General features: G+C 40.3%; 1 protein-coding gene across 3 annotated transcripts; it reads right to left on the bottom strand.

Moving 5' to 3' along the window:
* Window positions 1-1,042: 1,042 nt before the first annotated feature.
* On the bottom strand, window positions 1,043-10,533 carry LOC108885414 (pre-B-cell leukemia transcription factor 1). Of its 3 annotated transcripts, XM_051070762.1 has the most exons (9): window positions 10,056-10,533; window positions 9,161-9,375; window positions 7,988-8,061; window positions 3,280-3,527; window positions 2,977-3,167; window positions 2,711-2,846; window positions 2,415-2,571; window positions 2,070-2,124; window positions 1,043-1,685 (listed from the first exon to the last, which is right to left on the bottom strand). In XM_051070762.1, the coding sequence occupies exons 3-8, from the start codon at window positions 8,034-8,036 to the stop codon at window positions 2,093-2,095; spliced, it is 813 nt and encodes a 270-aa protein (XP_050926719.1). In that variant the 5' UTR covers window positions 8,037-8,061; window positions 9,161-9,375; window positions 10,056-10,533; the 3' UTR covers window positions 1,043-1,685; window positions 2,070-2,092. The 3 variants fall into 3 exon arrangements, with proteins under 3 accessions (XP_050926719.1, XP_018535279.1, XP_018535280.2); XM_018679763.2 differs by lacking the exon at window positions 10,056-10,533 and having other exon boundaries at window positions 9,173-10,019; XM_018679764.2 differs by lacking the exons at window positions 9,161-9,375; window positions 10,056-10,533 and having other exon boundaries at window positions 1,043-1,725.
* Between the last annotated feature and the right edge of the window lie 2,700 nt (window positions 10,534-13,233).

The following is a 13,233-nucleotide window of genomic DNA, read 5'->3' as shown; positions in this document are numbered from 1 at the left end:
TGTTTTCAGATTAAGGACTTGTCTCTAATCTTTCCTTTGTCTAGCGAAATATTGGATGATTTGAACATAATTTGTCGAATCAACGTAGGGGAGTGAAAAGTACAATATTGCCCTTCGAAACCATGGGGTGTAAGTACAGAGTAGCATAATGTGGAAATACACAACTAAAGTACAACAGGTGGCTTGACATATTTTTGATACTTACAGACACATTTTGTTCTGTACATAGAAAGAATTATGGTTCAGCAGTTCTATAGAGATTTATTGTTTTTCCACTTCTATTTCTGACAGACTTTTAGACAACATTTAGACATTTAACAATATTTACGGTAACCCAGAGAAATAAAAAAGAGACTCATTAAAACCTTAAAGCATGTCTTAACCTTAATATTTGATTATTCATGTGGACTTGCTTTTTGTCCCAGTAAGAAAAAAAATGTCCCCATAACGGGACTGTGTAAACAGATTTCAGTCTCCATAAAATGAGGAATAACTAAACCACACACACACACGCACATTCTCACCCAAATAAAATAATTTAAAAATAATCTTACTTTAGGAAAAGTACCAATACAAGTGTAAAAATACTTTGTGATAAATAGAGGTCCTGCTTTCAAAATCATACTCAAGTAACAGAATCATCAGTAAAATTAAGTATCAAAATAGAAATATTGATTCTGCAGTGTCCTCTGTGACTGATTCTTGTATGTGATATTAGATGGTTAATACTGATGCATTTATGTGTAAGCAGCATTTTACTGTCGCTAGTCGAGGTGGAGTTACTTTTTAAACTACCCAGTATACAGTTATACTTTCCCCATATGAAACTGCATATAACTATTAATATTGGCTTGATGTTTCAGGTGTGCACATGTACAATCAAACTGAGCCTGGTCCCCTGGGTCTAAAGCCTCTTTAGTTGACTCAGAAGTATTAAAGAAATATAAGTACCTGTTAATATGCAATATTGTATTTACACTCATATAAACAGAAACAAATACAATCCCAGTTCTTGTACAAAACAACACAGGATACAAAGATGTAATAAGTGATAATGTGTTTATTTGTTTTTGTTTTTTTCTACCATTTAAATGTCTTAAATGCATTTTCTCTGACAACCTTTTTCTTATAAAATGTTTTTAAAAGTAATAAAAAAGAAAAAGACTATTCCTGTCCAAAATGACTACATGCCCTGTTTTTTCTTATTCTAATTCTTGGAAATAAAATGATGAATCCACATCTGGTTCAAGGCCACACACAAGCCCCAACCCTTCATCCTGACGGAGCATTCTTTAAAAAAAAAAAATCCTTTCATCACTAATCTATTATTCTAAAGGATAAGAAAAACATGATGAGCAATTATTTAAAAGAAATTTATAATGTCTACACTTTAGTTAAAATATGAAAGTAAAAAAAAAAAAATACTCATGGAAGACGCATGGAATACAATCAGCACCACAAAGCAAAATTAAAAAATAGTTTTTTGGGAAAATGCTGGAGTGTCTGTTTCCGGCTTGCCTGGAGGTCGGCCTACAGTCTGAGTTTGTATTGGTTTGAAGAGCAGGACTGGGAGTAGGGAGGGGACAGTACAGCATCAGTTGGAGGTGACAGCGTATGCTTCCTGGTGCTCTCGGTGAGGGAAGATGGAAAGAGGTATCACCACTGCCCTGCCATCCTTCACCAGCCTGCAGATACAGACATTCAGAGTGGCACTGGGTATTTGCTCTAAAGGGAAAAATACATCCTCAGATTCACTGACAGTATTAATGTATGAATGTGTTGAGTTCAGTGCATCCACTTTGACTGCATTCATGTGCTTAAATAATCAGATTATTCCAACAGTATTCAGATTTCTGTTAATGAAATAATGTAATGTATGTTAATGTAATTCTTCACAACTTAAAAACTGAACAACTTTTAGCAATTTATAGCTAACATATTATCAAGCTGTTACCCACAAACATCCCATCAGAAGCCTTACCACATGCAAACACAGGGAAAGGCTGTTACCATGACGACTCTGTCTATGTGTAACTATAGCAACAGTGTATGACCATGTGGCTACTCACATGGCGACAGTAGAGATGACTTCTCATAAGCTCCCATCAGGAGTGTAACACAGGGCTGCGTTAAGGTTAAAAGATTTACACACACACACACACACACACACACACACACACACACACACACACACACAAATACATTATGACCACTCACAGATTAAGTGAATCAGGATTATCAATTACATGTTAATGGTGAATAGTAGAACGTGGTGTATAAGCGTACACATCAACATCTATCCAGTGTTTGCCAACACTAAGTAACAGCTAACAGTAGCTACTGGTCACACCAGACAAAGTGAGGTTGTAGCACCAAAACCCCTGAGTAATCAAAGGTTTGTTCAAAGCTTGTACCTGAGTTTGGTGTGGCTGGGGAGTTGGCTTGGTTAGTCTGTGAAGACACTCCAGCAGCATCCACAGCTGTCCTCATGGTGTACAGGTTAGCCTCCTCCTGGAACTTTGCAATGTTCTTCTTGTAACGAATCCTCTTGTTTCCAAACCAGTTGGCCACCTAAAAGAGTTCGAGGTGTACACAGAACGTCAATTCCAAGCCAAGAAATTCTTAATGATTCATTACACTAAACCATGTTCAAAACTCATCAATTTCATTATGTTACTTTTTTCCCCCAGTGTGTTTTTTGTGTCCTGACCTGAGCAACAGTGATGGAGCACTGCTTGGACAGCTCCTCCTTGGCCTCTTCACTGGGGTACGGGTTTGCCAAGTGGGAGTAAAAATATTCATTCAGAATCTCTGTCGCCTGCTTGCTGAAGTTTCTTCGTTTCCGCCTGTCAGAAAAGGAGCGATTGTCAGAAAACAGCAACAACACCTTTCTTCACAGTCTTGTGAGTGCACTGTCACACATTAGAAGACTAAAGTTAAGAGAAGTCAGGAAAGTAAAAAAAGTAATAAGCCAACCTGGCATCCAGGAACCTGGAGCGTAGGATCATGACAGCTTCACACGTGCTCTGCTTCAGCTGCATCTGGATAGCGATGAATTTGCGGTGGATGATTTCCACCATTCGCTCAATCTCTTTGGGTGAGATGGGTCGCGTGCGGGACTGTTCCCTCAGCAGGTTCATCACATGGCCCGTGAATTCGCTGCAAGCCTGCACAGGAGGAGGAGTGAATAGGTCAGGAATGACGTTGAGAGAGAGGGAACATTTCTGTTGTGAAGTCACCTTAAAAATCTCTTGTGATTTTTTTGCTGAAATATCAAACCTGTTCATATTTCTCCAGCTCGGCGTGGTAGATCTGTCGTATCTGAGCAAGCTTCTCCCTGTAGTCTGCATGTTCCAAGTTTTCATTATCAGGTGATCCTCCAGCTGCCGCAACAATGGCTGCTGCCGCTGCAGAGGCCCTGCCCCTCTCTGGACCCGCAACCCCCTCTGCTAACAGCATGTTGTCCAGTCGCATGATCTGAAGGTCTGGAGGCTCTTCCTCCTGTTGGACGCCTCGGATAGTCAGGGCTATGGAGATGGATAGAAACTGTCACAGCTTCATCAGGTGTAACTTTATTTTTTAGCAGTAAGGGCCCTTTTCTGGCAACATGAATATGTTTGGATATACTACTTGAGTCATCCATAGATGAACTTTTACACGCACAAAACACCTTGAACACCTTGTAATCAATAGTACTGGGAAGACAGTGAAACTCGAATAGAGACATTAAAGGGTGAAAAGAGCAGAGGAGACTGGGAAGCAGAATAATAACTTGTATATCCTGCTTATATAACATTGTAATGCTTATTCTGAATTCCTGGCTCAGCTCAGAACTAGACAAACAGGATGCACACTGTATGAGGATAAGCTGGAACAATGACATAACATCAGTAGTAGCAATGTACACAACCCACTGACCAGTCAGTGGATTTTACTTAAAAACTGCTTCCAAATACTGCAGTGCTCTGTTTCAGTGTGTCAAATTTAAATGGATTAACAGACATTTTTACATAATCGGTAGCTAATGTTGAATAATGTTTTAGTACATTGGGTCATGCAGTGCATGCCTAGTCTGTGATAAAGAAATGAAAGAATCTCAGAAAACACATGCCACTAGACAAACATGAGGTATGCTTTGTGGTTTGGTGTTTTGGTTTTCCTCTAAGTAAAGCATTTTGCATACTACACTGTGCAGCATGTTTGTAGTACCTTTTGTTCATCAACTGCACACAAACTGAGGGGTTTGTGTGAGTTTGTCCTTTTGAGATCAAGGTTGCTCTAGGCAACCAGCAGAGAGCACTAGCTCACAGTACATAGATCCACATAAAGTGCATTATTTACACACTATGTTCAAGATCTTTCATTTTCTTCCGTCTTCCTATTTTTTTCTAAATGTACCTCAATAGATAGTATCTCAATAGTTAGAGTGAAACATTAGAATAACCTACAAAGTTTTCCCAGCAACACTGCGTTAAAACAACTCTTCAGTGGTTCAGATGTGCAGCCTAAACAGACAGTGCAACTCAAGTTCAGGGAAACCCAGTGTAATAGCTCAGGAAGAACCAACAGTATAAACACTGGATGGTTTAAGTGACCTCTGTATAGCTCTGTTTATGTGTCTGTGTTTGCTGTAGGCAGTAATGGAGATCAAGTCTAAAGTAGTGTCTGTTAGTCTGTACACTGGGGCTACTGGAGTGAGAGAGGAGATGACAGAAAACAAGACTGATAGGAAGGAGGTTTAAAAAAAGAAAAATATTAACTGTTGCTATGGCAGTGATGCCAGCTTTCCTTGGCATCCCCAAACCAAAAAGACACACATACACCAGTATTCTTGCACACACACACACACACACACACACACGCATACACACACAGCTATTAATTAAGGCCAGCGCTTAAGGAGTGACTAAAGACCCTGTGAAAAATGAAAGCTCATTTGAGAGGTCGTTAATTTACACAGTTATGCAAACTAGCTGACAATTATAAAGTAGTTCGAGGGATCGGCCCAACATTCATAATCCCATAACAAGGGCAATGATGCCTCCGCATCACACACACACACACACACACACACAGTAAACACTCCACTGCATTGGATAACCCTGATGTTACACCTGAGAACAAGAGAACAAGAGCACTGTTCCTAACACACTAATATAGCAGATTAACCAGATAACTATATAACAGCAACTCACCAAGTACACACACAAACATCGCAGTACAGTCAACATAAATGTGCTGTAGGGGTACACACACAAGTGTTTCCAAGTATGGACAAAGAGAGGGGGATTACTGCTTTACAAAGACATGCTTCTCCAAATCTCCATCTTCCTTCCTTCTTCCCCTTCTTCCTCCATTTACACATCCACACTTTCCGACAGAGCAACCCCTCTATTTCCGTCTCTTGTCATCATGTTGTATCCTAATATTTCTGGGTTAAACTACCTGTAAAGGTTAAAATAAAGGCAGAGAGAAAATTAGGTTAAGTATACTGTGTTATATAGTGATACTGAGATTTGTTTCCAATATGACTAAAATAGATGTTTGAGAGAGGCCAGGTCCCATTAATATCAAGTAATTCATAATTAGTGCAGCGCTTGGGCCAGCCTCAGAGACTGTTCACTGATGGACACAACATTCACACATACAGTCTTTGTGAAGCGATGAGCATGAGCCCATGCACGGGCATAGTAAATTCAGCTTTGTGAGCCCAGTTGGGGCTGTGGGTGGGAAACTGTCCCCTACTGAGTGTCTGTCTGTAGTGAAGGCTGACAGGTCTCCAGGGTCTGGAGATTATCAACTGTCTGCCAATCCATGAAATGCAACCATCACAGCCTCTATCACAAACTCATATATCAATCTGTCCATCTATCAGCATTTTCTTCTCTCCCTCTATCTCTCTTTTCCCTTTTGTTTCTTTTCCTGTCTGCACTTCCCATGTTTGCAGCTGTCTGTACCTGTCCTATACCATGAAAACTGCCCCCAAAAAATGATTGATGATTTAAAATTGCTTATTAGATGAGAATAACAAAGAGGGTAGGCAGGAAGGAGGGAAAAGTGGGTAAAGGGTGATAGGGATGTAGGCAGATATATCCAGAGGAGGGGGTTGGTTTGTGCAGGGAGTACATAACCTCAGAAAACAGCAGTGTTTTGGACTGCTGCAGTCATGTGAGGAGTTATTTTAATGGTTCTAACTTGGGACATAGCGGAAGAGAACCAGCCAGTGACAGCAGAGAGGGAGGCAGCACGAGCTTGAGCAAGATGAAGAGAAGAGGGAAAGGGAATGATTTATGTTCTAAGCTTCCACAAATATCTAGAGAGAGTCCAACATACCAATAAAAAGGAGGGTAACAACAAATGTCCATCACCTTTTCACAGAGGAAACTGAAGAAGAGCTCAAGACATATTTGACCTGCCAGTTATTCCACAAAAATAGAAGTTTAACCATCCCTCAGTGCCAGGCAGTTTCCTCTGGGTTCCAGTCTTTATGCTAAGCTAACTGGCTGCTGGCTCCAGCTTCATATTTAAAGGGACTATTTGTATGTTTTCTCTGCTGCAGAAAGTGGTTTCCTGTGTGGGTGCTGCACTCAAAGCATTTCCTCTAAACTGGTAAATGAACAGTTGGCTATTTAGCAATAGCAAAACGTACAATTAGCTCCTTTAACAGAAAGATGTTAGAGTTATATCCATTTTCATTAATTTCCCAGCCAGCAAGACAGTAAGTGTTATCCAAAATTTTTGAACTATTCCTTTAAAAACACACGAATGAGGCACTCAATTGGACTAATATGCAAACACGTTCTGTCATTACCATGAACAAGGCCACTGTAGTTTATTCTGAATCAAATGCACACATGCTGTCCTGTTGTCATAAATACTCACTTAGGTTGTGTTTCTGTGTTTATTCACTGCTGAAAATAGTCCTCAACAAATTAACTTCTCCTTGAGTAACTTTTGGCAAAACCTACAGTGCCTAGCCGTTTAAAGAAGTTACACAACCTTTTTTAAAAAAAATCAAGTTGCTTGGAAACCGCTGCTGCACCTCAGGCTTCCTGTTAAGATAAGTGAATGAAATGTGGTAATTATAAGGTTCTGTGCTTTGTGTGGGAGGAGCTTTCAACTCAAAAGTGAAGTAAAGATGAGCTCCTTCCTTTATTGTAAATTCAAAATCACTGCTGAGCATCAGTGGGGTGGGACTGAATGAGGATAACTAAGTCAGGATCTAATATTTACACAGTGTTAGAAATTCTTTCAACCATCCTGAGACTGCTCAGTTTGTTCATGTAATTCACAAGAAATTAGAGCAACATTACATCATCTTGACTTCCTAATGTTAATCACCCAGATTAGACGATCCTGTTGCTCCCATGAATTTCTCAGTCAAAAGCGTCTGTTGTTATGACGCTCCTCCACCAGTAGCGCTTCTAGCCTTTTCACCATCTGAGCATTTGGAGGAGAGTGTCACCAAAAAAATCATCAAGGCAGCCAGCAGAGGATGAGTTTTAGAAAAATCCCATCACAAACTGAAGGCGTGAGAGTGCGACACACTGAGCACAAGAGCAAGAGAGGGAGAAAGAGAGACAAAGCATTAATAACAAGTAGCAACAGATGAATGACGGCTGGAAGAATGTAGCTGGACTAATATGAAATCTGCTTATCTGTCTCCAATCTCTCTCTCAGTCTCTGGCACAGATGTGTCATTGTGAGACTCACTATCAAAAATATAAATAACAATGACTTACATCTTAAAAACATCATGAAATTCATTTCATTTCCCCTTTAAAACCCTTATCCTTATATTGACAATTCTACAAGTATGGTGACATCTCTATAAGCCTGAAACAGAAAGTTCAACATAATGTGCAGTATGTAAACTGTGACATTAATCTCAACTACAATCATGAATGTACTGGAAGAGAAAATCTGTTTAACCTTTTTCTTCACTGGCTTATATGGGGGGAAAACGAGTGACAAATGGACAACTTACCTGTCTTTTCTTTGATCTCACACAGGACACTGAAGAGAGCGGGCTTCATCCTGTGGCAGTTTAAAGCATGTTTCCTTTTATGGAAATGAAAGGCAGAGAAACAGACTGTGAATTACAAACCACTATTTGGTAGATTTTACAGCCTACAGGTTACAGGCACTGACATCCAACAACAATAGATCATATAGTATATATACTTTGTGTGTGTGTGTGTGTGTGTGTGTGTGTGTGTGTGTGTGTGTGTGTGTGTGTGTGCAGACAGACCAGTTTGAGCCTTTGACTGAAAACAGGCTGGAGTACATGGCTGTCTAATTCACCTGAACTCACTCACCTTAGTGAAGAAAGAGAAAAGCAAAGAGGAGAGGAGGAGAACATGCTCTGTTTATTGGCACTGGGGTTGAGGTAAATAATCACTTTCATGATATACTGTGAATGTCAAGGTGCCTGTCCTGTAACCCTTAAGATTTGTTCAGTTTGATGGGGATATTCATATGAGGACATTTTCTGCTGCATTACTGAGACAAAGAGTTCTACAGTTAAACATTTATCATTTTTATCATTATTTAACAATGATGTGTTTGTGTGTTGGGGGTGCGACGGAGGATCACCGGCTGTTTACAGCAGATACAGGGTAAAATGGAGTGAAAATCAATTATCTCATCATGTAACTGATTAGCAGCTTCACAGCAACAGCCAACACCTCCTTCAGTTCCAAGTGAGTTTCATTAGCTGGCTAGGTGTTAATTACAAGTTGGCCCACTCACAGTGTTTCTAAGTGTACGTGTATGTAAACTCACCAGACCAACTGCAGTTTCATTCAAGAATTTGATCACAGTTAACAGACTGACATAAATCTTAATGAACATTTTAAAATAAATTTTGCTTGGTGATTTTTTTAGGGAATATAACAGTTTCTGCTCATATTAGTAGCAGTTAATCGCTCATGAAAAAATCCTATTGTCAGTACTGGCTCAGCTTTGTATTCAGTGCTGTTGATGAGGCAAGTGGGGTTAAAGTTGAATAGTGATCCACAGATGGAGAAGGGGCACAAACATACCAGCAGTATTGGGGGTGGTGGGGTTTGTTATTACAGTGTATTGCAGCGGCTAATGTGTGTGAAAGGCAGGTACAGTGATCACATGCTATTTCTCCTATCAGGCTCTGGTCTTGTACCTCTGTTATTACCTGGCCTGGGCCTCATCCAGACTCTCATCTGTGATGGCCATGATCTGCTGGAGGATGTCACCAATGTGCTGCTGCTGCTGTGGCTGCTGGCCGAGGTGATGGTGTGTCCTTATGTCGTTAGGATCACCTACACCCTCCTGAGACCCTCCTGTTAGTCCAATATGTTGGGTCTGGTCCTCCATACCTCCAGTGCTGCTTTTATCCTAGTGTGGAGGGGGAGATGGGAGGAGGACTACAAAGAGGGGTTTCCTTTTCCAACTAATGACAAATTTAAAAAGTTTTCCAAGAAAAAAAAAACTCAGTTTTGCTTCAAACGAAAAAAGAAAGAAAGAAAGAAAGAAAGAAAGAAAGAAAGAAAGAAAGAGGGCAAAGAGCAGCAGTTTTATCGTTTAATTATGTGAAGAAAATGGGTAAAAACAACTCAGCTAGGGCTGTAGTTCTTCTTGACCACAGGAGGGCACGGTTCACAAAATATTACAGTATGTTATGTTGTTTTTACGAGGAGCCTGGTGGTGAGTGTACCAGGTCTTTTTTCCCCTTAAAAGACAAAACCAGGAGGCTCCGAAAGGTTGAAATGCTTCAAAAGAAACAGAAAGGTACAGTGGGCTCTCTGGGCGGTCATACATGGAGAGTGGGCTTGATATGAGCAACAAAACGGCAACAGTTACCAAAACTGGTACGTTATGGCTAAAGTATTTGTCTTAAACAAACAGAGAACACTGTATAAAAGCCAGAGCGTTTCCTAGTCTGTTAAATAATGGGCTGAAAGGTGTTAAAGCTTATTATCTGACGACCTGGGAGTCCCTCTGATGTCTCTGCCTGCTCCCCTTCTATTTATCAGTCCTGCTGGTCATTAAAAGTGTGAAGCGACAGGGTCACCTACAAGACGGTCTAGGAAAGGTATTTCCGAAGAACTTCGTCCACCAGGTTCTGTCCAAGGTCCCACACCTCCAGGTTTGCACCATGAGCTGCTGCTTTTTCCTGTTTTCCTTCCCTCACCACGGCTAAAGGGGTTACTGCTCCAGTCCTCCCTAAGAAACACCACGGAGCAACACCGTCCACTGTCAAGTCACACACTATGAATAACGGCAAGTTCCGCTCAGACATTTCCAAGTAATACAAACTAATGTAATTTTAAATTTTTTTGTCTGTATTTTGACAGCAGGAATCAGTGTAAAATGCCAAATGGTCCAGTCAGAGGATAAATAGAAGAATGCAGAGATGGTTTTCTCTTCACCCAGCTGACAAAATTACTACACTAGCATCACAGAAGCCATCAGTCAGTGCAGAGTTGCCTAACCTGTGTATCCCACTACACAGAGGCAGAGAGGCAGGACTACTCTGGACAAGTCATTACTTATTTAAAGTGCAGCATGAACACATATCATGTTTGAATAAATAAGACATTTGTTTGTATATCCTCCTGAACTGATGCTCTCATATCTGTTGTGCAATATTTGGTTATAAATACTTTTATATTATTTGTGTATTTAGAGACTGTAGTGAACAGATGTGTGAGTATTGTGCCACAGACATATCATGCATGGTGTCAGTAAAGTAGTTTTTATACCTTCTGAGATGGCCACTGGAATACAGAGACTGCAGATCTCTGAATAATGTTCAGATAAACTTGGAATAATGTTCACAACTTTGCAAAAACGATTAGTCTACACAGTTGTAAAAGAATGTTTTACTTTTTAGTACTTTTATTTTGAAATCAATGTTGAATAATTTCCGGTCTTGTTCTGGCTGTTTTTGGTTTTCTTGACGCAGCTCTCTGCCAGTATGTCGGCGGGCTCAGGGGAATGCTGCAGTTTGATTTGAAACCGGGAAGAGGTTGTTGTTGTTGTTGTTGTTGTTGTTGTCTATAATGAAACTGTATTTACACAGGACGTTATGTTTCATCAGTTTTATCTGAATTATGCAGCACAGCAGGTCATTATGCAGACTGTCTTTGCTTTTAATACAGGCAGTATGATGATGTCAGCTTTTGTTTCAAAATACTAAGACAATCAGTACAGTCCCAAACTGGGTTGTGGGGACTCCAGATTTACAGATTTCAGTGTGATGCAGACCAATTTTCTATATATTTAAATGTAAAGATTAATTAATGATATTTATTCAGATATTTTAGGTGCTAGAGCTTTATTGAGCGGCTTCTGAAATGTCATGTAACTTCATTTGTTAGTGGTTTGTGTTCGTTGGTTTCTGATGGTAATGTCCAGCATTGTGTTGTTAAGTATAGTTAAGTAATGCCAAATAACTGCTACACATCTTTCAAATAAATTGGCATTTTAATGTGTTCATTTTTCATTTGTTGGGGGGAACATGAACAAGCCCCCAGCATCCTCTCAGGACGGTTGACTACACTGGTCTCTCTCTCTGCATTTACCACCACCTCTTTTTATGTCAGTACGTGTGTGTGTGTGAATGTGGACTTGATGATTGAAAATAAAAGACACCAAGCAATATAGTATTTTTTCTGACAGTTCATTGTGATTAAGACCTCATGCTTTGGAGAAGTGTGTGTGCACATTAACCTGAATGCATGTGTCTGCTGCCATCCCATCCCACTGCAAACACAAGACCTACTTGCTGGAAAATGATGAATGACTCCTCCAGCACAGGAAGCACTAGAGCAGCTGAAACTACTCTCTCACTCAGTCTATCACTCTCATATTTACTACCACACACACTGGCTGCTGCATGCATTCACAAAAAGCGAGCAGGCATCAGGACACACAGAGATGCACTCACTGGCAATTTGCCCTCCTTTCCTCCTGTTTTAGTCTCAGTAGATTACAGCTGGGCTGGCTCATTCTCATTAATTGATCAATCAACCAATAAAGCTAAATGCTGTGAGTAAACACTGATTTTCTTCTTCATCAAGATGGAACAGTCCACCTGCTCCAACCCCCCCCCCGTAACACCCTCCTGTGGCCTGCTCTGCATGTTGCCATGTCAACAGGGACCTGAGCACCTCTGGATGCTCCAGTCAAGTGTTGTCCTCTCGATTTCACACATGTACACACAACATTAAAGCTGATTCATATGAGTGTCTGTGTCTGTTAGGAGTGTGTATTGTCTGTGGTTATCAAAGGGCCTTATTCTTAATGACATATTGAACTTAAGTCTTCATATGGAGCTGGCCTGTGTGTGCAGCTGCCTCCATGTTACATGGGGAATATTATTAAAAGAAATAACAAAAGATTGACATTATTCACAACAGATGATCCTTTCACCTTGGGAAAAATAAGTAGACCACAACGCCAGAATAAAGTTCCCTCTTTGGATTTGACTCAGCTGCAGCTGTTAGATCTTAATATTATCTGTGTTGGCCCACAAAATGTTCACATTAAAACAGAACATGAAAGGAGAGGGCTGGTGCTAATCTATAATTGTCTTCTTGTCAACAAATCCCACGAAAAGACCAAAACAATCAGTGTGTTAGCTCATTTCTTTCAGTCTTATCTTTCCTGTCTGTGGCACTCAACTCCATAGCTGTTGATTTTAGCTAAAGACTATAAAGGGGTCTAAAATAGTTGATTTAATTTAATAAAAGGCTGGCTAATTCTCCAAAACAGCTTGATGTTGTCATTTTTACATTTTATTACACTGCATTTTTAGAGAACTATTTTCAGCCAGGGATGATTACACATTTGTGGTGTAGTATTAATGGGTATTTACAAGAGCCGTGCAGTGTATGTGGGAATTATGTAAAATAATAATTGTAATGAAGGAGTATGTCACACAGTGCAACAATATGGCACACTGATGTGTTTTTAATAGTTTTTGGACATAAATCTGGGCCTGTTGCACAGAGGAATAAGCTGTAGCAGCCTCTCTAATTCGCCTCTGCTCTCCCTGCTCCACTATTCTCCTCTCACGTTCTTCTTCCTTCCACCTCAGTCCGCCTCGTTCACCTTCATCTTCTGTGGAAATGGACACCAGACTGTTTATTCACATGGAGCTGTAATGCTGCCCTCTTGCGTTCAGACCGTGGTTCAGATTTTCAGTCGGTATATAATGACGTCTGACGTCTTGCCCCGTGGTGTGACGGG

This window comes from Lates calcarifer, linkage group LG5, assembly GCF_001640805.2.
Source record: "Lates calcarifer isolate ASB-BC8 linkage group LG5, TLL_Latcal_v3, whole genome shotgun sequence".
Taxonomy (NCBI): Eukaryota; Metazoa; Chordata; class Actinopteri; family Centropomidae; genus Lates; species Lates calcarifer.
The sequence above is the reverse complement of the archived record's forward strand: the minus strand, read 5'-3'. Positions and strand labels throughout refer to the sequence as shown.